Source organism: Aulonocara sp. 'chitande type north' Nkhata Bay, linkage group LG23 (genome assembly GCF_057382095.1).
Source record: "Aulonocara sp. 'chitande type north' Nkhata Bay isolate Kocher_YH1m ecotype deep benthic linkage group LG23, A_spYH_male_GT1.1, whole genome shotgun sequence".
NCBI classification, from domain to species: Eukaryota; Metazoa; Chordata; class Actinopteri; order Cichliformes; family Cichlidae; genus Aulonocara; species Aulonocara sp. 'chitande type north' Nkhata Bay.
The window spans coordinates 20,833,077-20,856,681 of record NC_141365.1 but is presented as its reverse complement, the minus strand read 5'-3'; the positions used below and the strand labels follow the sequence as shown (position 1 = coordinate 20,856,681).

The 23,605-nt window shown below is 40.1% G+C and overlaps 2 protein-coding genes across 3 annotated transcripts; both read right to left on the bottom strand.

Annotated features, from left to right (window-relative positions):
* Window positions 1-15,065: 15,065 nt before the first annotated feature.
* LOC147301638 (uncharacterized) lies at window positions 15,066-18,047 on the bottom strand. 2 transcript variants are annotated; one of them, XM_086283741.1, is made up of 4 exons: window positions 17,684-18,047; window positions 16,724-16,858; window positions 15,285-15,382; window positions 15,091-15,189 (listed from the first exon to the last, which is right to left on the bottom strand). In XM_086283741.1, exons 1-4 carry the CDS (start codon window positions 18,045-18,047, stop codon window positions 15,091-15,093), a joined length of 696 nt encoding a protein of 231 aa, XP_086139867.1. The 2 variants fall into 2 exon arrangements, with proteins under 2 accessions (XP_086139866.1, XP_086139867.1); XM_086283740.1 differs by having other exon boundaries at window positions 15,066-15,382.
* A 1,658-nt stretch (window positions 18,048-19,705) lies between these two features.
* LOC147301637 (uncharacterized) lies at window positions 19,706-22,679 on the bottom strand. The gene is made up of 3 exons (XM_086283710.1): window positions 22,316-22,679; window positions 21,365-21,499; window positions 19,706-20,022 (listed from the first exon to the last, which is right to left on the bottom strand). The coding sequence occupies exons 1-3, from the start codon at window positions 22,677-22,679 to the stop codon at window positions 19,706-19,708; spliced, it is 816 nt and encodes a 271-aa protein (XP_086139836.1).
* Window positions 22,680-23,605: the final 926 nt, after the last annotated feature.

Sequence of the window (23,605 nt, the reverse complement as noted above, 5' to 3'; positions counted from 1 at the left end):
TTCTTCTTATTGCAGCAAATTAATCACTGTTTTGAATAGTGAACATCCTTAAAAACTGCTGAAATTTTGCACGTGTCAAGTTGGGTTTTTTACACATATGTTATGCAAAAAGGATCTACAGCACTACCGACACATATTTTGAGGAAAGGAAAAATCAAAAAATGTCCATTTTCTAACACTGGAAAATAACTCAAAATGTTAGAAATATTCCAGTGTTAGAAAATCAGCACTGCTCAGTGTTAGTCTTTGTTAATCTTCAAAACTGACTAGGTTACTTTTATCATCATCATCATCATCATCATCATCATCATTGTTTATTTGTATAGCACTTTAAGAACACACCAGGCAGACCAAAGTGCTGAACAACACAGATCAAAACAACAACCAAATTAAAAATACCATAAAATCATTACAAACAATAAAATAAATAAGAAGGTGTCAGTTTCCTACAGAGTTAAAAGCCAGGGAATAAAAATAGGTTTTCAATCTGGACTTAAAGACCTGCACTGATGACGCTTGTCTAATTTGGAGGGGAAGGTTATTCCAGAGCATCGGAGCCGCAATTGAAAAGGCACGGTCTCCTCTGCATTTCAGCCGCGACTTAGGGACCGACAGCAGCAGCTGCTCAGCTGAACGGAGCGAGCGAGGAGGAACATGTGGCTTCAGCAAGTCAGATAAGTACACAGGCGCCAGACCATTTAAAGATTTAAAAACCAATAAAAGGACCTTAAAACGAACCCTAAAATCAATGGGAAGCCAATGCAAGGAAGCCAGAACCGGAGTGATGTGATCGAATTTCCTACTACCGGTTAAAAATCGCGCCGCCGCGTTTTGCACTAACTGCAGGCGTGACGTACAATAGTTCAGACGTGAGGTGATAAAAGCATGAATAAGAGTTTCCAAATTGGGTTTGGAAAGGAAAGGCTTAACCTTCGACAGGCGTCTGAGGTGATAAAAAGCTGATTTTACCACCCCACTTACATGACCTTCAAAAGTAAGCGCAGAATCAAGTTTAACACCAAGATTAGTGACTGAACTTTTCAGATGAGAGGTCAAATCACCAAAATCAACATCTGGAGAATCAGTAGAGCGATGTGGGCGACCATTAAAATTCAAAAAATTATTTGCCATCCATAATTTAATATCGCTGAGACAGTCAAGCAGTGATTGACATGGGGAGGTATCCAAATGACTAAAAGGTAAGTAAAGCTGAAAGTCATCGGCATACAAATGAAATGACACTCCGTGTTTACGAAAAATCGCACCAAGGGGGAGTAAATACAGCGAGAAAAGTAATGGCCCAAGGATAGATCCCTGGGGCACACCCCAAAGCAGAGGGGCCACAGAGGAAGCGGCCAGCCCCAGCTTGACACAAAGACTCCTTTCGGAAAGATATGATTTTATCCATGACAATGCCAGATCAGAAATTCCCACACAGTGATGTAAGCGGGAGATCAGCAGGTCGTGGTCCACTGTGTCAAATGCAGCTGTCATATCCAATAAGACAAGCACAGCATATTTACCACGATCAGTAGCAACAAGAATGTCATTCATAACTTTAACAAGAGCTGTCTCCGTACTGTGAAAGGGCTTTAAACCAGATTGGAAAATTTCAGACAATTGCGAGTCGCTCAAATAATCCAACAGTTGGGTATGTACAATCCTCTCCAAGATCTTGCTTAAAAAGGGAAGTTTGGAGATAGGTCTAAAATTTGACATAGTAGAACTATCAAGGCCAGGTTTCTTAAGTAAGGGGTGTATGACTGCATGTTTAAACCCACTAGGAACTTGACCGGTTAACAGACTAGTATTGATAATTTTCAGGATATAAGGTCCAATGATGGGAAATACTTTTTGGAGAAAGCGGGGAGTAACAACATCATTTGGAGAGCCACAGGGCTTAGCATGCAGCACCAACTCCTCTAAGTCACGCAGAGAAATCGGTGCAAAAGCAGGGAATAAGCTTGAGCAAGGAGCATGCATGGCCGGATCAACAATAGGTGGAATCAGAGGCCTCAGGCTAGCAATCTTGTCCACAAAAAAGGTGATAAACTTATTGCACATAGCCTCAGAGGATGGCAAAAGGTTGTAACCCTCCAAGTTAAGTACAGAATTAATCGTATTGTATAAAACACGAGGGTTATGAGAGTTGGCCGAAATAAGTTGAGAAAAGTAGGAGTGTTTATCAGCCTTAACTGCCCTCTGATAAGTTTTCCAACTAATCTTTAGGGCTTCCAGGGAGACATGCAATCTGTCTTTTTTCCACTGTCTTTCACATTTCCTACATTGTCTTCTAATAGCTCGGGTATGATCTGTTAACCAAGGACTAGTCTTAGATTTACATTTTCTTACTCTCAAAGGGGCAACAACATCAAGCACAGATTTACAAGCAAAGTAAATCACATTTAAATTTAAACACATAACACTGTCAAAGGTGTTAATTTAACACTCAACAGTGTTGTATTTAACACTCAGAGGTGTGGACCCATATAGACACTCTCCAGTGTTAATTTAACACTGGAGATTTTGCTGTGTACCGTGTACATTATAACACACCATAATAGACCCATTTCTGTAATATACTCACATATCTATATTATTGCTAATATATATTGTAATATATCTATATCACTAAAGCACTTCTGGATGGATGCAAACTGCATTTCGTTGCCCTGTACCTGTGCATGTGCAATGACAATAAAGTTGAATTCTATTCTATTCTTTTCTATCTGTGCAGTCTGCAATTTTGTTGAAGAAAGATGTTGAATCTATTTAATATTTCTTGAAAAATAATTGATTTCTGTGCATTTTTTTTCACACTGCATCAAATTAAGGTTGATTACGTCGATTAAGCATCATGAGGTGGAGCGTGAGGGGTGGTTCCCTATTTTTTATTTATTTATTTTTGTTGTTGCTGGGAGTTGGAACCCTATTAGTTAGGTTGCTTAATATTTACGCTAAGTACTCTTTACTCTTTAAAGTAATAGCTTTAGTGTAGTTGTTGTTTTAAACTTGAGTATGAACTTTTACAAAATGCAGCAAGATATTAAAAAAAAACCAGTTAAAAAACACTATATCGGATTCATATCGGTATCGGCAGAGATCCAAATTTATGATATCGGACATAAAAAAGTGGTATCGTGCCATCTCTAGTTAGTAGTAGAGGTTTGCTTTCCAAGAGCCTCTTTAGCTTGTGGCACCATGTTAGCATTAGCCAACTCCTTCCAACAAGTTACATGGACACACTGTGAACTGTTGACTACCCTGATCCAGCTGAAGTCTTAGGACAGTTAAGTTCAGTGCTAGTTTTTACTGAGCTTTCAAGCCCCTTTTTTGCTTACGGTTAAATTGGTGGTTTGAGCTACATAAGTAAGAAAAATAAGTTTTCCTTAAAAGTTCCACGAAGTCCTGCTGCTCTTAGCATTCAGTCAGGTTGTTTGTGGGAATTGTTACGTGAAGCATCAAATTGGCAACTACTAGATGTGTTTCACAGTTTTCACATTTTTAGGCTAAGGTTAAAGAATTTGTCTCTGCATTTGTTAATAAAGTAAAAAAGAGATCAAATGAATTACTTCAAATATTTCCAACCTGGGTGTGCTCAGAGTTAGGGATGCAGAATTTTTGGTTACAGTTGGTAAAATAAAAGCGAGAAGTAACATGTGTACATGGATGATTTTGTCAAAGTGACATCAGATTTTAGCAGTGTTGGGTGTTATGCCTTACTGCAATCAGATTATGTCTCATGCAGTAACTGTGGTGCTCAGGGGGTCAGTGCCAGGGAGAGAGGTGAGGCCAGGTGACGATCTGGTTAATGAGGCGTCCCTTTTCATATAGTGAAGCCGGAGACGGAGACTGGAGCAGGAGGTGTCTGTGCTGAGACCAGCTGTGAATGGAGAGACACTACCTGTGAGAAGTGGCAATAAAAGTCATAAACATGACAGTGTGTTGGGTCCAGTTTTACAGTTTTTGAAGAGAGAGAGAACCGTCCGCCTCCTCATCTTTGAAGGGGCCCACAGACAACTTTAAATTAGTGTACTAATGTTAAAAAAACTATTCATTCCAAGGTGAATGAATAGTTTTCTACGTACTGTATAATGGACTCTTGGTTTATGTTTATAAAAAGCTCAGACTGTTACTAGACAACCCCAATCCCCACCTAGAAACTTCAGTTAAGGAGGTGATTAAATGGATGAAAATGAGACATTGGGCAATAAAAGTAGTGTGTGTATTTAGTTAGACAACATATGACATTCATATGACAGTCTGCCCGTGTAATTGGACCAAGGCTGTACAGGCAAAACTAAGTCTCCATCTGAGGATTTAGGAGGATTCAGTTGCATGATGACATCTCTCACCTCTGGGTTAAAAAGCAGACGCAAGTTTTCTCACCTCATGTCAGCGATGACACCTGCTGATTCATGCATGAAAAAAACAAAGTGAAGAGTATTTGGCTTTAAATTTTCAGCCACTTTGAATTAATTACACTAAAGAAACCCCCAAAACAATAAAACCAAACCTAGAATTTAGTAAAAAACATGACCACATACAGATTAAAAATGAAGATTAAATGAGTTCAGTGCCAACGCTAACCAGTTTAGAACAGATTGCATCTGTCAGTAGCCTCCTTCAGGGCTGAGGGGGAAAGAGGATGTGGTTTCACAATGTTTCTTGTGAAGTCACACTCGGCTCTCTGTCAGATGTTTTTTTTTTTTCTTTTTTTAAATGCCAACTGTGTATAAAAAAATGACCCTCAGTTCACTCACAAAGATGTTTGCTGACTTTTAGCACTCAGTGATTATCATAGTCTATCTATGAAATGCTGCTTTTCCTGGTTGGAACGCTTCACAATCAAATGATAGTATTAGAAGAACCACCTCCTTATTTTACTAAAACAATTTTTTTAATGTTTTAATATTATTACCGTTATCAGTATCACTATTATTAATACTTCTACTAGCATGCCAAGTAAAACTCCCGTTAGGATCCTGTTTGAGCATTTCAGTAAATATTTCACTTGCACAAAATTACTTTTAAAGTCCTTTATGGTGCACTGTGTTTATGATGTATACTCATTTTTAGAGCTGCATTTGCATATTTCAAATAGTTACATTTAAATGTGATAAGTTTAAAAAAACAGATCATTTTAAGAAGATTTTTATCAGCTTTAGTCAAAGAAATGCTGTGAAAACAAAGTGCTCTGCAGCTTTATTCTATGATGTTGAAGTCATTGTATATTTTCATCAGTGTGACCACAGTGTTGATTCACAGCTCTCTGAAATAAGAACACAAAAGCATTACTGCAGTCAAAGGCTGAAAAATCCCACCTGGTAACTATTAAACCGTCTATCACCTGACCGCACCGCAGCTTTTGTAACTCACACTCATACAGTGCAGGTCAAAGGTGGCACAACAATGTCTGCTGTTCGTCACATGAAAACCTCTCCATCTTTGCTGCTGTGATGTTTTCTTTTTCCATCCAGTTTGCAGTAAACGTGTAATAATGCCAAACTCATGGACTCGGTTTATATGCAGATGACAATGCTGTTGATATTTGGGTTTTAACAAGGATACAATAAATGAAACACACATTTTTAACATTGCATCCTTTACCCGATATATCCATTATCTCTGCACAGCCTTTGTATATGGAAAGTAGAATATAATGCTGTAAAAACATGCAGTCTTTCCGTCTCAGCAAAAATATCACACAACTGCTGGAATGCTTGAAGTCTGTGAGGGCTTACATGTTAATTTTATTTTAGGTGATTTTATTTTTGTCAACAGAACAGGCAGTTCATCCTCCCACCACTTGACCACAATGTTGCTCTCATCGAAACATCAAAGCACTTTCCTTCACAGTTTAACTGAAGAAATAAGTGAAAACTTATTTATCCAGAGATGAGCTTTTTACTCCCACCGCCTGACCACAGCACAATCAGTATTAAATACCCTCCTACAGCAAATAAAGTCATCATAAATAAAGGAACCACTGTAGAAAAGAACCCGGGCTCCAACAACTGAGAAGTCTAAAATTAGTCACATCTTCAATCATTTTGGCTTAGCTGGTAATGCATCACCATGCACTACCAGCTAGTATAATAGAAACATAAAACTTTTGACCCTGTTTAGTATAGCATACAAACTTCCCACTTATGAAATGCAGAAGTGTCTACACAGACATGTGTTTCACAGCAAAGAAACACATCTTCAGCATGAACATCATGGTAATTTCGGGCTTTTATTGACTTAAATGACTGAAAAGATTTAAGTGAGCGTATGCATAGATTTGAAATTGTGTACACCGAGGCCCAGATTTCCAGTAATGTAAATTAAAATTAACATTAACACTAGGCCTGCCACGATTAGTTGACTGGACACGATTACATCGACGACTAATTCAATAGTCGACGATCAGAGGTGGGTTGAGTATCCAAAAATTGTACTCAAGTAAGAGTAGCATTACTTTAAAATATCATTACTCAAGTAAAAGTGAAAAGTAGACGTTTTTGGAGACGTCTGTTACCCACCAGCTCGATAGTTAGCCGGGGTTCAAGGCTCACTAGAGCCGGTGAGAACAGTGAACTCCCAGCATATCTTTATCAGATCCCCGCGGTCTTTCGCTACTCAGGTTAAACATGATATCTAAGTCACTTAGATAACTTTAATAAAAAAATTTATTGTTTGGCTTTTTTCAGTGATTTATTTGTTCCTGAGTAAATCAGGTAGACTGAGATTAAAGTTTTAGTTTTCACACAGCTGAGTAAATGTCAAACAGAAAACGGATTAAACAGAAGTGTGAGATGGTAGAGAACTTACTCCAGTGTCCTGTAATATTTTAGATAGCAAGGAGCAGACGGCTGAGTTTATTAAACTCCACTGAGACAATCTGCAAATTTCATTCAAAGTTTAATAAACTATCATCTTGTCTTTATTTTTAGTTACCTTAAACACTAAGCTAATGATAGTTATATAAGAGCACATGCATGCTGGTGCAATAAGCTGTACATTTTATGGCCAATGGACAATGGATCTGATAAGTCGACTAATTGCAAGAATAATCGGTGACTAGTCGACTATCAAAATAATCGTTTGTTTCAGCCCTAATTAACAGTGAAAAAGACGGTGGCAGAAGCAATGCAAAGATCATGACAAGCCACAGTTACATACCAAGTGCTCAATTCTCAGAGTTATCGGCCAGTAGGAGCGTTCTGTAGCTACAGCCTCTGTACCCGTTCACATGGGGAGCAAAATAACAATGTCCAAGTAATCGATGGAGGGAAGGCTTCTAAGAAAATAATCTGCAGGTGATCCATACAAAGCACGACTAGCATCAATCAATATAGCCAATTAAGACCAAGGAGCACCAGGTATGTGACTCTTACCAGTGAAAGCTAGGGAAGTCAGGTGACCTGAGACATGGATGTGTACGGCAACAGGTAAGCAAGTGAGGGTGCTTAGATAGCCTAACAACATGACCAAATAATACCACTGGGCACCAACCAGCAATTACCTCTGGGTGTTTGTTCTTAGCAAAGCTGAACAACATTTTTGTGAGGTGGGGGTGTAATTTTTAACAATTTTTGAACAAAGTTGAACATGAGAAAAGCAAATTAAACTCTCAAAGTTTAAAATATTAAATTTACTAAAGAGGAAAATATATTGGTTTCCTATCTAGGACTTTTGAAGCTTGATCATAAAGACTTTTTGTTAGATTTTAATGTTGTAGTACTCACCTGGGACCAGCAGGAGATAGAAATAGTTTATATAAAAGAATATGATAGTATTCAGGCACATGAATAGTCTTTCTTAGTGAAGTCAATGACGAAATTGCAGAAAGGTAACTATTACATTTAAGTGTATTACCCATCTTTTTAATGTGTCTCTTGAAGTTCAGCATAAGATCTAAAGCAGCACTTAAATATTTAACTTGATCAACATAGTTTATTTTATAATTGTTTACATGGATGTTTTGGAAAGACCTGTGCTGATGTCCTCTTGTATGTGTGTGAATCAAGGATAAGCCAAGATGAAACCTTTTCTACAATATGAGTTTCCTGGCTACTTATTCACCATCACACGTTAAGATGACTGTGTCATCAGCATACAAGCTAATTTCCTCACACACCATTGGAAGGTGTTTAATACTCAGTACAAGGCAATCCAGTTGTACAGACTCAGTGCCATCAGCTAAATATGATTGAAATATATGATATACTGCCTAGACACACACAGCCCCTGCTCCCCAAAGGATGGAGTGGCTCCCACATTAAGATGGTAGAATCTGGAAAACATGGACACAGACAACCACATCGCAGCTGAACAAATGGCTGAGAGGGAAGCACTCCTCTGTAAAGCCCATGAAGTGGCCAACCAATCTCTCAAAACTGAAGTTTCCCAGTTTTGAAAGAAAATCATTTCATATCACCATCGTTGATACCTCAAAGGGGGGATGCTAAAGTGCACCAAGAACTAAATTAAATACCCATGGAAGAAATGAGGGCGCAGACCTGCAAATTTTAAGCCACTGGCTTGACTCATGCATAATTCACCCCACCTGTCACGGTCCCCGTGTCTCTCTGGTTGGCCCACGCTGGCTACAGGTTTTGTTGTTGTTAGTTTTGGTTTTTTTTGTCTCTCCTCCTCCTCTCTGCCTGGGTGGAGCTCATTACGGGCTCTCACTCTTGGCCCACGCACCCCTGTGGATGGTGTCCACCTGCGGCTGATCTGGCTGATTTCCCCAGCTGCTATTTAAGGCAGTGGCACAGAGCAGCTCACCGCTGGAACGTCGAACCACCTGAGTTCGTGCTCGCGGCATATTCAAAGAAGAATCGCTTACACGTGTTTTATGTTGTGGAACTAACCTTTGACCTTCTGTCTGTAGATTCTGGACTGAATCACCGGACCTGTCCAAGTGGGGCAGTGTGTGGAGTGTTGGAGCGAGTGCGGCTGAAGAGGAGTGCGTGTGTGCGGAGGAGCGGTGGCGGTGACTGAGTGGAAGAGGAAGCGTGTGTGTGGATTCCCCCCCCCCCTTCTCTCCCTGGAGCCCTGGACCCCCTCCCAACTCACTGTACATATATTTTGCACTAAGGTGATCCCTATTGTAAATAAATCCCCTTTTGTTTCCTTGAAAGAACTGTCTGCGCGTGGGTCCGTTCAGTAGCCATGACACCACCAGCCCAGGTAAACCTGGGGAAAAGAGCATTTTCGTTTTAGGGGCCAAGCCATTAGTCCAAAATCTGTAGGGAAGGGGTGGAACAGCCTCTAACTTGCTAGAGACAGGAGATCCCTTTGACTTCAAGAGTTCCAACAACATTTCATCCCACTGGGATTACTGAAAACCATAGCATGTGCAGCCAAAGAGGAAAAGTCAAGATCAGCCTCATCTCTTTTGTCTGGATGTGGAGGAGGCCCAGCTGTAGGAGAGTGAATGGAGGGAAAATGTAGAGGAGAGAGAATAAAGACGAGGGAAACAGTTAGTAAGCTAACCCACTCATAGCTTAATAATAGATGTTTCTCTCTGCATAGTAATGTGTAACAAAGTGGATAAATAGTCTCAATATGATAAATAATTAAACATGTTAAATGTTAAAGTTATCACAGTAGAGAGACTCAGCAAACATGGTTTATTTGGAAGGATTAGAAATAGGGTTGCAAAGGGGCGGAAAATTTCCGGTAAATTTCCGAAAAGTTTCCGGTAAATTTCCATGGTAAGTTAAGCTTGGGAATTTTGGAAATATTCCATATTGGAAACTGTCCATGGAAATAATGGGAATTATGGAAATTAATGGGAATTTAGGAGAACTAACTGGGAATATATTATTTCCAAGCATAAATATAAACAGAAATCATAAGAAAACCTCCATGCAAAATGTTTTCAACAGATATTTAAACAGATTTATTTGTAAGTACAGTAGAATAGAACACGTTTCAATAACTTGTTTCATGGATGAATAAAAACAGAAATGTTGAGTTCAATATTACCATCCCCTAACCCCGCTCATTCAAAAATGCCCCCTGTCCAAAAATCTCCACAAAGTCCCATTCAAAAGGTTAAATGAAAAATGCCACTTATCCTCCAAAACGTCCCATTAAACATGCAAATCTTCCTTCAAGCAATCCTCTTTTCTCATTTTTGCTCAGTCAATAGACTCTTCCTGGACCTCATCATCATCCAACAACATGTCCACTTCCTCAGCATCCAACTCTGAGTCTTCCTCTTCAGTGTCACTTTCCAGCCTTGTTGAGGATGGCTCTGTGTCAGGCTCAAAGAGCCGTAGGTTTGCCCGAATGCCGACCAGCTTTTCCACTCTCACATTTGTGAGCCTGTTGCGAACCTTTGTGTGGGTGTTCCCAAACAGTGACCAGTTGTGCTCGGAGGCAGCTGATGATGGTGGGATTTGGAGGAGAATGGAGGCTACAGGTGCAAGGGCCTCAGATTCACATAGTCCCTTCCACCAGGTGGCTGCAGATATGTGCTGGCATGACTGCCATATTCCATCCCCTTTCCAAAGGCCTTGCTTTGTTCGATACTTTGCCAAACTGCCTAGAACTTTGCCTTTATCGAGACCCAGGTGGTCAGACATGGCTGTAATGACCGCATAGGCACCGTTGATCTCTTCCCCAGAAAGTATGCCCTTGTCATATTTGGGGTCCAGCATGTATGCTGCTGCATGCACTGGCTTCATGCAGAACTCCCTCCGCTGTTCCAATGACTTGACCACAGCCGTTTCCTCTGCTTTCAGTAGTAGGGAAGTGGGCAGAATTGTCTGGATTTCTTCTTTGAGTTCTGCAAAAAGGCACTGGACATCTGGCCATCTCTTGCAGAGACTCCTTTCCCTTCAGAAGGCTGTCAAACATGATAACAACACCACCCCATCGCGTTATGCTGGGAAGCTTCAGTGTAGTACTCTTGTTCTTTAACTTTTGCTTTGACAGAAATGTAGCGGAAGTTACTTGTTTGCCTTTAACATATTTCAGAACTTGCTTCACTCTCTTATTCAGAGTGTCCATTGTTTTTAGTGCCATTATGTCTTTTAGGAGAAGGTTTAGTGTATGGGCTGCACAGCCAATAGTAGTTATATGAGGGTAGGTCTCCTCCACATGTGCCCAGGCAACCTTCATGTTGGCTGCATTGTCAGTGACCAGTGCAAAAACCTTATCTGGTCCAAGGTCATTGATGATCACTTTTAGCTCATCTGCAATGTATTGGCCTGTGTGTCTGTTTTCCTTTGTGTCTACACTCTAGTAGAACACAGGCTGAGGAGTGGTGATTATGTAGTTAATAATTCCTTGTCCCCTGATATTAGACCATCCATCAGTGATGACTGAAATACAGTCACCTTGGTCAATGGTCTGTTTCACCTTTGCTTGAACTCGACTGAACTCTTCATCCAGTAGATGAGTAGACAATGCATGTCTGGTTGGGGGAATGTATGCTGGTCGGAGAACATTCAAAAATCTCTTCCAGTACACATTGGATGTCAGCATCAGGGGTGAGCCAGCTGCATAGATTGCACGAGCGAAACACTCATCTGCGTTTTTCTGGCTAGTGTCATCCATAAAATCAAAGAATCCTCTGATGCCAGAGGGACCAGGAGCTGATGAGTGGGTATCTGACTCTGATACAGCTGAAACAGATTCATTTTCCCCTTGAGTGGAACTCCTGGCTGCTGCATGTGTTGGGCCTTGAGGAATTTTTTTGCACTTTGCAATGTGCTGCTGCATTTTTGTGGCATTCTTCACGTACGTCTTATCACAATACTTACACATATATACAGATTTCCCTTGTACATTAGCTGGTGTAAAATGTCTCCACACATCAGATAGCGCACGTGGCATTTTTCTGTAAAATAAAACAAGAGCTTGTAAAAATGCTAATGCAATGCAAGAGATCGTAATAATACAATTGCAATATGATAATAAACAGATATAAATAGTAAGGCTAGCTAAACAACTGGAATGATCTTCAAAACAAAACAACCAAATGAGGAAGCTAGCATCTTCTTTATGTTATACTAGCTATGGCTTATTTAGCATCTAACAGATGCTAGCATTTTATTTAGCATCTAACAGATGCTGGCATTTTATTTAGCATCTAACAGATGCTAGCATTTTATTTAGCATCTAACAGATGCTAGCATTTTATTTAGCATCTTATTAGATGCTAGCATTTTATTTAGCATCTTATCAGATGCTAGCATTTTATTTAGCATCTTATCAGATTGCTATCTACCAGATTAATACATTTTATGTGATATTCACAATTTAAACATTTAATGAATATATTTTCCCATAATATCATCAAAACTTACCTCACTTGTTAAGTCCACAGGCTCAAATGTGTGCCTTTAATACTCTTTGTCCTTCAGGCTCAAAAGTGTGGTCCATGTGTACATGTGATGGAGGCATGCACAGTGCCAGTAGGTGGTCTCAATAGCCATGCAGCAAGCTTGTGCTCTGTACATGTGATTAAGGAATGGCATGGATATTCAAGTGTATTTGAATTGCATTTGTTTGTTTTTGTCAATATTATGCTAAAATATACTTTCCTCAACTATATTTAAGTTCCCTAAGAAGAGCCAACCTTCAATTTTGAAAATTCCCACTTTATTCCCATAAATTCCCGTTAATTCCCGTTAATTCCCATAAATTCCCGTTAATTCCCATGGAAAGATTCCATCTTTGAAAATTCCGGGAATTTTGCAACCCTAATTAGAAAAGAAATAACGGTTCACAGACTGCAGAATTTCCTTTATTATTATTATTTATTTATATCCGCATTATTTATATATTTTTTTTATCTTGGAAGCGTGGCAAGGAGAAAGTCTCTGCTCTCTAAAAGGAGCACAGCAGTAGGGTGTAGGTTTGCAAAGTAGCATCTGAACAAACCACCTGCATGTTTTCGCCTCATCTCTTCTCATATAGGTGAACAAGGACACCTCTGGTTGTTCCACTCAGCAGATACTAGGGGTTTCTTGTGAGTTTTTCACTGGTGGGAGGTGGGAAGGGATTAACATAGTCATAATATCTGAAAACAGGAAATTGGTTTTCTACAGAGGAGCAACAACGAAAACGTTTTTTGCAGTTTATCACCTGTGGTCATTTTCAGAAAGTGTGATTAAAGTTCTGATTCGTTTTTAAGTCAAGTCTGACCAACAAACACCCACACAGCCCCCAAGAAGCAGAACTTTATGAAACTATTTGAAAAAAAAAAAAACACCAAACGGATTTGGTTTCTCTTCATTGGTGTTGTTACGTTTAATGTGTTAACACTAAACTTGACAGTACATGTAATTAAAGTACATTAAAGTACACTTTCTACTCCAAAACAAGAAAACACTGAATGTAAGAAAAACAAAGGAAAAGCAACCTGACAGTCACAGTGTTGTTTTAAAACACTTCTAACACTGGAGGGAACTTCCACTTGAGGCTACAACTTCTGAATGCCTAAACTGAAGACGAACGCGTCAATCAAACAAAAAATCTTCACAGTTACTGGAATACATGTTCATTCCTCAACAGTGTAGTTTCACAGATCAAATGAATAATGCCACACATATGTAGAAATGTATTTTAAATGTTCTGAAGCAAACAAAGCACCATTCTGAAAAAGGTTTGGAAGCTGGGTCTGTCACGGCTGAGCAGCTGGTGTGTTTGCAGTGTGGACCTAAACACACCGGCTGCTCAGCCATGAAAGTGAAAAATGTAAATAACAACAGGATGCAATGATTTGCAAAGACCTCAAAGTCAATTTATTGTTAACAATACTCTAAAAATAACACAAGCAGAGATGCTCAGACCTCCCACCTCTCCTGGCCACCTAGCTCTTTTGGGTTCAGGAGCCTCAGCACACCTCGAAGGTGTCCAGGAGCAATCCTTGTTAGATGCTCAAACTACTACTAGGGGCAGGGATAGCTCAGTAGGTAAAGTGGTCACCCCATGATCGGAAGGTCGGCGGTTCGAATCCATTTAACGGCTACCCTGAGGTACCCCTGAGCAAGGTACCGTCCCTACACACTGCTCCCTGGGCGCCTGCTTAGTGGGCTGCCCACTGCTTCACTGAGTGAATGGGTCAAATGCAGAGAAAAACAAGTAATTTCCCCATGGGGATCAATAAAGTATCCATTATTATTATTATTATTACCTCAGACAGCTCAGTGCAATGTGGAGGAGCAGCATCTCTACTCCGAGTCATTCACTGACTGTATCTTGAAGGGAAACCCTGACACCCTCTGAAGGAAGACTATTTGGGTCTTGTCAATCTCTTGGTTACCACCTGGAGCTTGTGAGGGTAGAAATGTAAAACTTAACATTTTTTTAAATTGATTTTACAATTCCCACACTTACATAAAGAGCCCTAAATGAATGATCTCCAGGCCGTTCATCTCAACTTCTTGTTAAACACTCAGCTGCTTGCAGTCTTCAGTAGCAGGCTCAAAATGGATTAATACATTTTGAGCCCCTCACAGACTAAATGGGGGCACAGAGGCTTTGGAGCTGGGACTCTTTTGTTATGATTGTTTTTGAGTTCAGTTTTTTTCTATTCTGAACATGCAGTTTTGTTGGTTTGGTGCAATTAGCTCAGTTTTTTAAATTATATTTTATAGATATTTTCATAATTTTTACTTTTTTCCAGCTTGCTGTTTCATGATGCCTGTTAAAGCCAATCTTTAAATAAACTTGACTTACTTAAGCTTTGAATGTGTTCAGAATAGCATAAACAACCAGACAGCTAAAAAAAAAACCTGTTAAACAGATGCAAACAGAGACAGAACAAATAAATATTTAAAGGTTTTAACAACAGCTTTGAATTCTGGCATATCCACCTTAAATCCTAAACCACCTTAAAGCAGGTTTGGCTAAAGGTTGTCACATCTTTGGGTCCATCTGAGCTCAGAAGCAGAGCAGATTGTTTCTGACTGAAATTAATCTCACTGCATTTCTGATGTTTGTCAAGTTTGTGGATTTTTGCGACAGGAAGAAAGAAATCCTCCCACAAGCAGAGGAGCAGAAAGTCCTGAGACATCAGACTGACCTCTGTCCACAAAATCTGAATCCACCAGGTATCATCCACCTGTCCAGGTGTGTCCATCAGCTTTGAGGCAGTGACAGCTGAGGAACCTGCAGTTTGTAGTAAATGCTCTCTGTAGCAGGAGCAGCAGACAGAGGGGGGAGCTGGATCTCCTCGTACTGAAACACAACAGCAGCACTGAGTACAGGACAAAGTAGCACTGAAGGAGAACAATGAGCATGAGCTGCAGGGTCACCTGTACACTTTGAGTTACCAGTGGAGCCTCCAGCCTCTCACTGGTCCCAGCTGGAGGGAGGTTTGCCTGATACTTGCTGATTCTCCTCTTCAGAGACAGTGATACACAACTCAGACCTGCCAACAGACCATCAGAGGAGTCACTTCACCATCACATTCACATCAGCACTCATCACATACAACACATTTCTCCACTGTGCAGAGAAACCTTTCAACATCTGGCACAGCAGAAGCACAGCTGAAACATCTGGGAGAACACAAAGAGAGGAAGTTGAGTTTTTAAACTGTGACTGGAAGCTGCTGCAGGTCTGAACTACACTCTGATCAGAAACAAGTATGAGCTCTAATTCACAGTAACACTGATCTCTTTCTACACAAACAGCAAACTGCTGCTCTGCTTGGAAGGTGAAACTCTAAAAGAACATGAGCTTATATCTCACACTCTAAATAAAAGACAAGAAAAACATTCAAAAGTTAAACTTTCAGCCTTCAGGAAGTCCAGTTAGCTCCTCCTCCCCCAATATGTGACACCTGTCTGTAAAAGCTCCTTCCTCTGACTCTCTCTCAGCCAGCAGGCTCTGCAGGGCCTCAGTGTCCCCACACACATTATTACTTCTTTCATCCATTGTTATTAAAACATTTAAACCTTATTTTTTGATTTTTATGAGATCTCTGCAGCTCCACCTTTAATATGAACATGTGGTCATGCATTTAAGAACAATAAGAAAAGCATAATAAGTATTTCACTAGCTGGGCCCACGACCACATTTTAGGTTTGACAGCGTTTTACTAGGTAAAGCAGGTGAATGCTTGGACATGAATTGAGCTGCGGTTCGGGGAACACCTCGAAGGGACGGGCGACGGCTCCCGGGCCTGGCAGGTTCCCAATGTAATAAATAAAAGTGAAGAAGTTAAAGAATTGAAAAGAGGAAGGAGGGTGGGAGACGTAAACGAGAATGACAGCTTGCAGAACTGGGGGAACCTATGAGAACCGGAAGAAGCGTGTTTGGAGGCGTGGTCCCGCTCCTGAAATTCTGATACACTCCATTACAACAGGTCTTTAATTTAGGCCCCACAAAACTACCACTAAAGAACAATTTTAGATGATTGTGGTTTATATTAGTTTGTACTAATCATCAGAGCTGCAGCTGTGAAATACTGATACTACTGTAATTTTTTCACTAATTCATTTTTTTACATAACACATCGGCATCCATACATCAAGGACACTACTGATTATGAGTGATGACAATAATAGTCTAGCTAAATCTTTTGCAGATCTTTAACTTGAGCTCAAACATGTTTCAAAAAATAGCTTCATTACTTCTCTGAAACGCGATCTGATGGTCACACGTCTGCACCTCTAAATGCACCACGATGTTGCACGCTGTGGAGGTGTGCTGATATTAATAGAAGAGCAGAGAGACCACAAAGATTTAGAGAAAGAAACAGACTCACAGATTACCACAAGAACGAGTGCAGCATTCAGGCTCAGAGAGATGAAAACGACACGATCACTCTGCAATGCATTCTGGTTAGATTGCTGGTCTGGGCGGTTACTGTCGGTGACTGTGACAGATGTTGCAGACACAGCTGGAGAGAGAGACAGATTGCCAAAGAAATGAATGAGTGTATGAAGAAACTCTTAAAGAAGCAAACTGAGCTGACATCTGAGGCTTTTTCAGATGATTAGTTTAAGATGTTTGTGATCTGCATTTTAAAAGTTTGAGATTAAGTTGTGAACTGGCCCAGCCATCAACACCTTTTAACAAATTGGTTCCTTTGAAGCCTCAAAGTGTGGACGATTGTCGGGCTGTGTGTTACACAAAGGTACAAAGTTACTGTAAGAAGCTGCCTTGAGTTTCAGTGACGACCTCTCAGACACTGACTAAAGGAACAAAATTGACCTGGTTGTAAGAACACAGAGTTCTGCATAACATTTGAAGCCTGTTTATTTTCAAAGGTCTAGACCGATCTGACACTTAAAACAGTCGGGGTGGCTGTAGCTCAGCAGGTCACCTGCTGATTATAAGGTTGGTTCGATCCCTGAAACTGAAACACAGAATGTAACTAGGAAAACACGAGGAAGACACTTGTTTTTAGGAACTACATGATGTTGTCTTTCAGTCTCAGACATGCTTGTTAGTCTCACAGTTGTTCTTGTGTAAGATTTTTTTTTCAGGTTTACAAGACAATAATAGTCTAGCTAAATCACAGGAAATAAGATCCTGGCCTTAACGGGTCAAAAATGGACAATTTGTTGTTATCCAGACACACTGATTCTATTTAATGACGTCTTCCTTTAGCTGACAGATGTATGTAGCCAAACTATGTGAAACTTCAGGTGTGAAATTTGGACATATTTCTGCTTCTGTAGTTTTCAGCATTACAGTAAAAACCCCCAAAACTTTTACTAACCTGAGACGAGGCTGAAAGTCTCCACAAACTGAATGCTGCCATTTCTCTTGATGGCACAGAAGTAAAGCCTGCAGTCCTCTGCTGTCAAGTTTTTAATCACGAGTTTGTTTCCCAGGATTGAAAATTTGGTTTCAAAACCAGGAGAGCAGTAGGTAGAGCCTGCTGAAGAAAAACTGCGGCCGATACCTGCTCTGAACTGACTGTGGATCTCCATGTACCAGTGGATCTCTGATGTCTGATTGGAGCAGGTTAGAGTGACATTGGTCCCCAGCTCTCCTCTGACCTCGGTCACGTTCTCGGCCTCTGCACAGAGCAGAAGCACCAACAGGATCATCCACAGGAGAACCATGATCAGCTTCAGCATCCACAACAAGATGGAGTCGTCTGAAAGCAGCTCAGCTCTGATGGACTCTGATAGAGAACTCCTCTACACTTCCTACTTCAGGCGATGATTATGTCGTGTGCAACACCTTCAGACAAACCACAAATACCAAGTAACTCTACAGGAAGTGAAACTTGTGGGAAGGACAAAACACAAGGGGAATAAAATGTCATTCCAATACAGCACATTTTAATTGAAATCCTAACAAAGAACAATAACAATTATATCAAAGTAAATAAGAAACCCGCTATTGAATTAAACTGAAAAACAGAAAAGACACAGGGGTATAGCAGAGGCTAAACACCAGCAAACCATGCAACAACACACACGCACACGCACACACACACACTTATATATATATATAAATTCTTTGCCAACATTAAGCATAATGCTAACATATTAAGAAACACAAAATAATTGAATAATCCATCAAACCAGTTGCAATCAAAGCTGAACTCGAACATTGGGAATATCTATTGAAACACACAAAGCAACACACACATAAATAAATGAATGAATGAATAATGAAGCTGAGTTACTGAACTTTACTGGCACATCATCCAAGATAGACTCTGCAAACTGTGAATAAAATATGTAACAATGCAGTCATTATTTGAAGTAACATTTGGTTTTCCAAAAATTGCATTCATATTAAGTTTTTGACATTCATATTAAGTGTTGAGACACTGGAGGAGACGGAGTGGAGACTACAACCAAAAGATCGCGGTTTTATTGAGGCTGGTAAACATGAACAAAACTCCAGCAAAGACGGAACAGGAGCGACAACTAAACTGGGAAAATACGTCTGTGAAGGTTCTCAGTCATCCAGGTCATTGTAGTCAAAGGAGCTTGCAAAGAAAAAGAAGTCCAGACGCAGTCATGCATGGTGACTGCACCTGTGGGTGGGGCAAAACATACAATATATGAAGACAAGAAACTGGCATTCTACAGAGGAGCAGAACATTGTGAAACTCTTCTTTAAAGAACATCAGACAGGTTTGTTTTCTCTGCATTGGTGTTCTCACATGTTTAATGTGTTTATACTAAATGTTACAGAGAAGTACATCAAACCACATTTTCTGATTAAAGCAAACACAACATTAAAAGAACAAACTAAAGAAACCTGACATTTGCAGTGTTGCTATAAAAACACTGGTGAGAGTAGAAATATATGACAACGTCTGAATTCCTAAACCAATAATGAATGAAAGAATAAACCTAAAAATGTGCACAAACAATGGATTACATGTTCTTTAAAGGTTAGTGAAGTCCTGCTGCTGGTATATAAATGTGGGAATGTGAGGTTTTGCTTCACCTGACCTTCCCTCAAACAAACATTGTTTGAATGGAAACATAGTCTATGTTCTTATTAAACCTGTAGATGTGGTTTGGTATTCATGGGTCCGTCACAGATGACTGGTTTTACAGTGCTTTTGAGTTCTGGCTTATCCACCTTAAATCTGAAAGCACTTTGAAGCAGGTTTGGCCAAAGGTCACATTCTCGGGTTCATATCATATCATCATATCATATCTGAGGTCAATTAGTCTTGCAGGTATTTCTTTAAATGGTTGTCAAATAGAGAAGCAGGAAGTCTTCATTGATGACACTGACTGTCCACCAGTTCTGAACGCAGCAAGTATCATCCACCTGTCCAGGTGTGTCCGTCAGCGTCGACGCAGTGTGGAGCGAGGAAATTGAACATTGTAGTAAATGCACTCTGTAGCAGGAGCAGCAGATCGACGGGGGAGCTGGATCTCCTCGTACTGAAACACAACAGCAGCACTGAGTACAGGACAAAGTAGCACTGAAGGAGAACAATGAGCATGAGCTGCAGGGTCACCTGTACACTTTGAGTTACCTGTGGAGCCTCCAGCCTCTCACTGGTCCCAGCTGGAGGGAGGTTTGCCTGATACTTGCTGATTCTCCTCTTCAGAGACAACGATACACAACTCAGACCTGCCAACAGACCATCAGAGGAGTCACTTCACCATCACATTCACATCAGCACTCATCACATACAACACATTTCTCCACTGTGCAGAGAAACCTTTCAACATCTGGCACAGCAGAAGCACAGCTGAAACATCTGGGAGAACACAAAGAGAGGAAGTTGAGTTTTTAAACTGTGACTGGAAGCTGCTGCAGGTCTGAACTACACTCTGATCAGAAACAAGTATGAGCTCTAATTCACAGTAACACTGATCTCTTTCTACACAAACAGCAAACTGCTGCTCTGCTTGGTAGGTGAAACTCTAAAAGAACATGAGCTTATATCTCACACTCTAAATAAAAGACAAGAAAAACATTCAAAAGTTAAACTTTCAGCCTTCAGGAAGTCCAGTTAGCTCCTCCTCCCCCAATATGTGACACCTGTCTGTAAAAGCTCCTTCCTCTGACTCTCTGTCAGCCAGCAGGCTCTGCAGGGCCTCAGTGTCCCCACACACATTATTACTTCTTTCATCCATTGTTATTAAAATATTTAAACCTTATTTTTTGATTTTTATGAGATCTCTGCAGCTCCACCTTTAATATGAACATGTGGTCATGCATTTAAGAACAATAAGAAAAGCATAATAAGTATTTCACTAGCTGGGCCCACGACCGCATTTTAGGTTTGACAGCGTTTTACTAGGTAAAGCAGGTGAATGCTTGGACATGAATTGAGCTGCGGTTCGGGGAACACCTCGAAGGGGACGGGCGACGGCTCCCGGGCCTGGCAGGTTCCCAATGTAATAAATAAAAGTGAAGAAGTTAAAGAATTGAAAAGAGGAAGGAGGGTGGGAGACGTAAACGAGAATGACAGCTTGCAGAACTGGGGGAACCTATGAGAACCGGAAGAAGCGTGTTTGGAGGCGTGGTCCCGCTCCTGAAATTCTGATACACTCCATTACAACAGGTCTTTAATTTAGGCCCCACAAAACTACCACTAAAGAACAATTTTAGATGATTGTGGTTTATATTAGTTTGTACTAATCATCAGAGCTGCAGCTGTGAAATACTGATACTACTGTAATTTTTTCACTAATTCATTTTTTTACATAACACATCGGCATCCATACATCAAGGACACTACTGATTATGAGTGATGACAATAATAGTCTAGCTAAATCTTTTGCAGATCTTTAACTTGAGCTCAAACATGTTTCAAAAAATAGCTTCATTACTTCTCTGAAACGCGATCTGATGGTCACACGTCTGCACCTCTAAATGCACCACGATGTTGCACGCTGTGGAGGTGTGCTGATATTAATAGAAGAGCAGAGAGACCACAAAGATTTAGAGAAAGAAACAGACTCACAGATTACCACAAGAACGAGTGCAGCATTCAGGCTCAGAGAGATGAAAACGACACGATCACTCTGCAATGCATTCTTGTTAGATTGCTGGTCTGGGCGGTTACTGTCGGTGACTGTGACAGATGTTGCAGACACAGCTGGAGAGAGAGACAGATTGCCAAAGAAATGAATGAGTGTATGAAGAAACTCTTAAAGAAGCAAACTGAGCTGACATCTGAGGCTTTTTCAGATGATTAGTTTAAGATGTTTGTGATCTGCATTTTAAAAGTTTGAGATTAAGTTGTGAACTGGCCCAGCCATCAACACCTTTTAACAAATTGGTTCCTTTGAAGCCTCAAAGTGTGGACGATTGTCGGGCTGTGTGTTACACAAAGGTACAAAGTTACTGTAAGAAGCTGCCTTGAGTTTCAGTGACGACCTCTCAGACACTGACTAAAGGAACAAAATTGACCTGGTTGTAAGAACACAGAGTTCTGCATAACATTTGAAGCCTGTTTATTTTCAAAGGTCTAGACCGATCTGACACTTAAAACAGTCGGGGTGGCTGTAGCTCAGCAGGTCACCTGCTGATTATAAGGTTGGTTCGATCCCTGAAACTGAAACACAGAATGTAACTAGGAAAACACGAGGAAGACACTTGTTTTTAGGAACTACATGATGTTGTCTTTCAGTCTCAGACATGCTTGTTAGTCTCACAGTTGTTCTTGTGTAAGATTTTTTTTTCAGGTTTACAAGACAGAGCGTGATCACAGGAAATAAGATCCTGGCCTTAACGGGTCAAAAATGGACAATTTGTTGTTATCCAGACACACTGATTCTATTTAATGACGTCTTCCTTTAGCTGACAGATGTATGTAGCCAAACTATGTGAAACTTCAGGTGTGAAATTTGGACATATTTCTGCTTCTGTAGTTTTCAGCATTACAGTAAAAACCCCCAAAACTTTTACTAACCTGAGACGAGGCTGAAAGTCTCCACAAACTGAATGCTGCCTCCTCTCTTGATGCCACAGAAGTAAAGCCTGCAGTCCTCTGCTGTCAAGTTTTTAATCACGAGTTTGTTTCCCAGGATTGAAAATTTGGTTTCAAAACCAGGAGAGCAGTAGGTAGAGTCTGCTGAAGAAAAACTGCGGCCGATACATGCTCTGAACTGACTGTGGATCTCCATGTACCAGTGGATCGCTGATGTCTGATTGGAGCAGGTTAGAGTGACATTGGTCCCCAGCTCTCCTCTGACCTCGGTCACGTTCTCGGCCTCTGCACAGAGCAGAAGCACCAACAGGATCATCCACAGGAGAACCATGATCAGCTTCAGCATCCACAACAAGATGGAGTCGTCTGAAAGCAGCTCAGCTCTGATGGGACTGACGATAAAATGTTCTACACTTCCTGTTTCACATGGTTCCCCTTTAGCTGATGTGATGTCTAATAAGATACCACAAATACCAAGAAACTTACAGGAAGTAAAACTTGTTCATGTCCAATCTGCAGATTGAGTTCATACACTTTCGTTCATACACTTCCAGCTGCTTTCTGTTGATGATTGATGAATTTTAATCACAGTCCTGCGTTAGTAAAGAGCTGTTTTTGTTTGGCTGTAACCAGTGTTGGGGAAGTTACTTTGAAAAAGTAATTAATTAGAGCTACTAGTTATTTCTTCAAAAAAGTAACTGAGTTAGTAACTGAGTTACAATATTCTAAAAGTAATTAATTACTTGAAAAGTAAATATTCAATTCAATTCAATAAAACTTTATTGATCCTGAAGGTTGACCCGGAAGGAAATTGTTTGTTTTTTTAAAGTATTGCGTTACTTTAAAAAAATGTTTAACCCTCTGGGGTCCAGGGTATAATTGGCCATTTTTAACTACTTTTGATTTTCCCTCCATATTTTACCTTTAAAAACTATTTACTTTGCCTTGTTTGTTATCATCCTTTTCAGCACAACCTCACGTGTCTGAATTTACAGTTACATTTTCATTTTGACATATCTTTATTAACACAATTGATCTGAAATCAGACAAAAAACATAAAATCAGAGTAGAAAAAGTGATATTTTTTACTGTAACAACCACAAACATGTTTAATGAATCATATTTCATAACTTTAAATGCAAATATAAATTGTCAATTTTAAAATCCTATGCACAAGTTTTGCAAACAACAAAGTTATTTGCATCCATTTACCTTTTACCTTGATTTTTTAAATAATCATTTCAAACCATTTACAGAACAATCAGCTGTTCT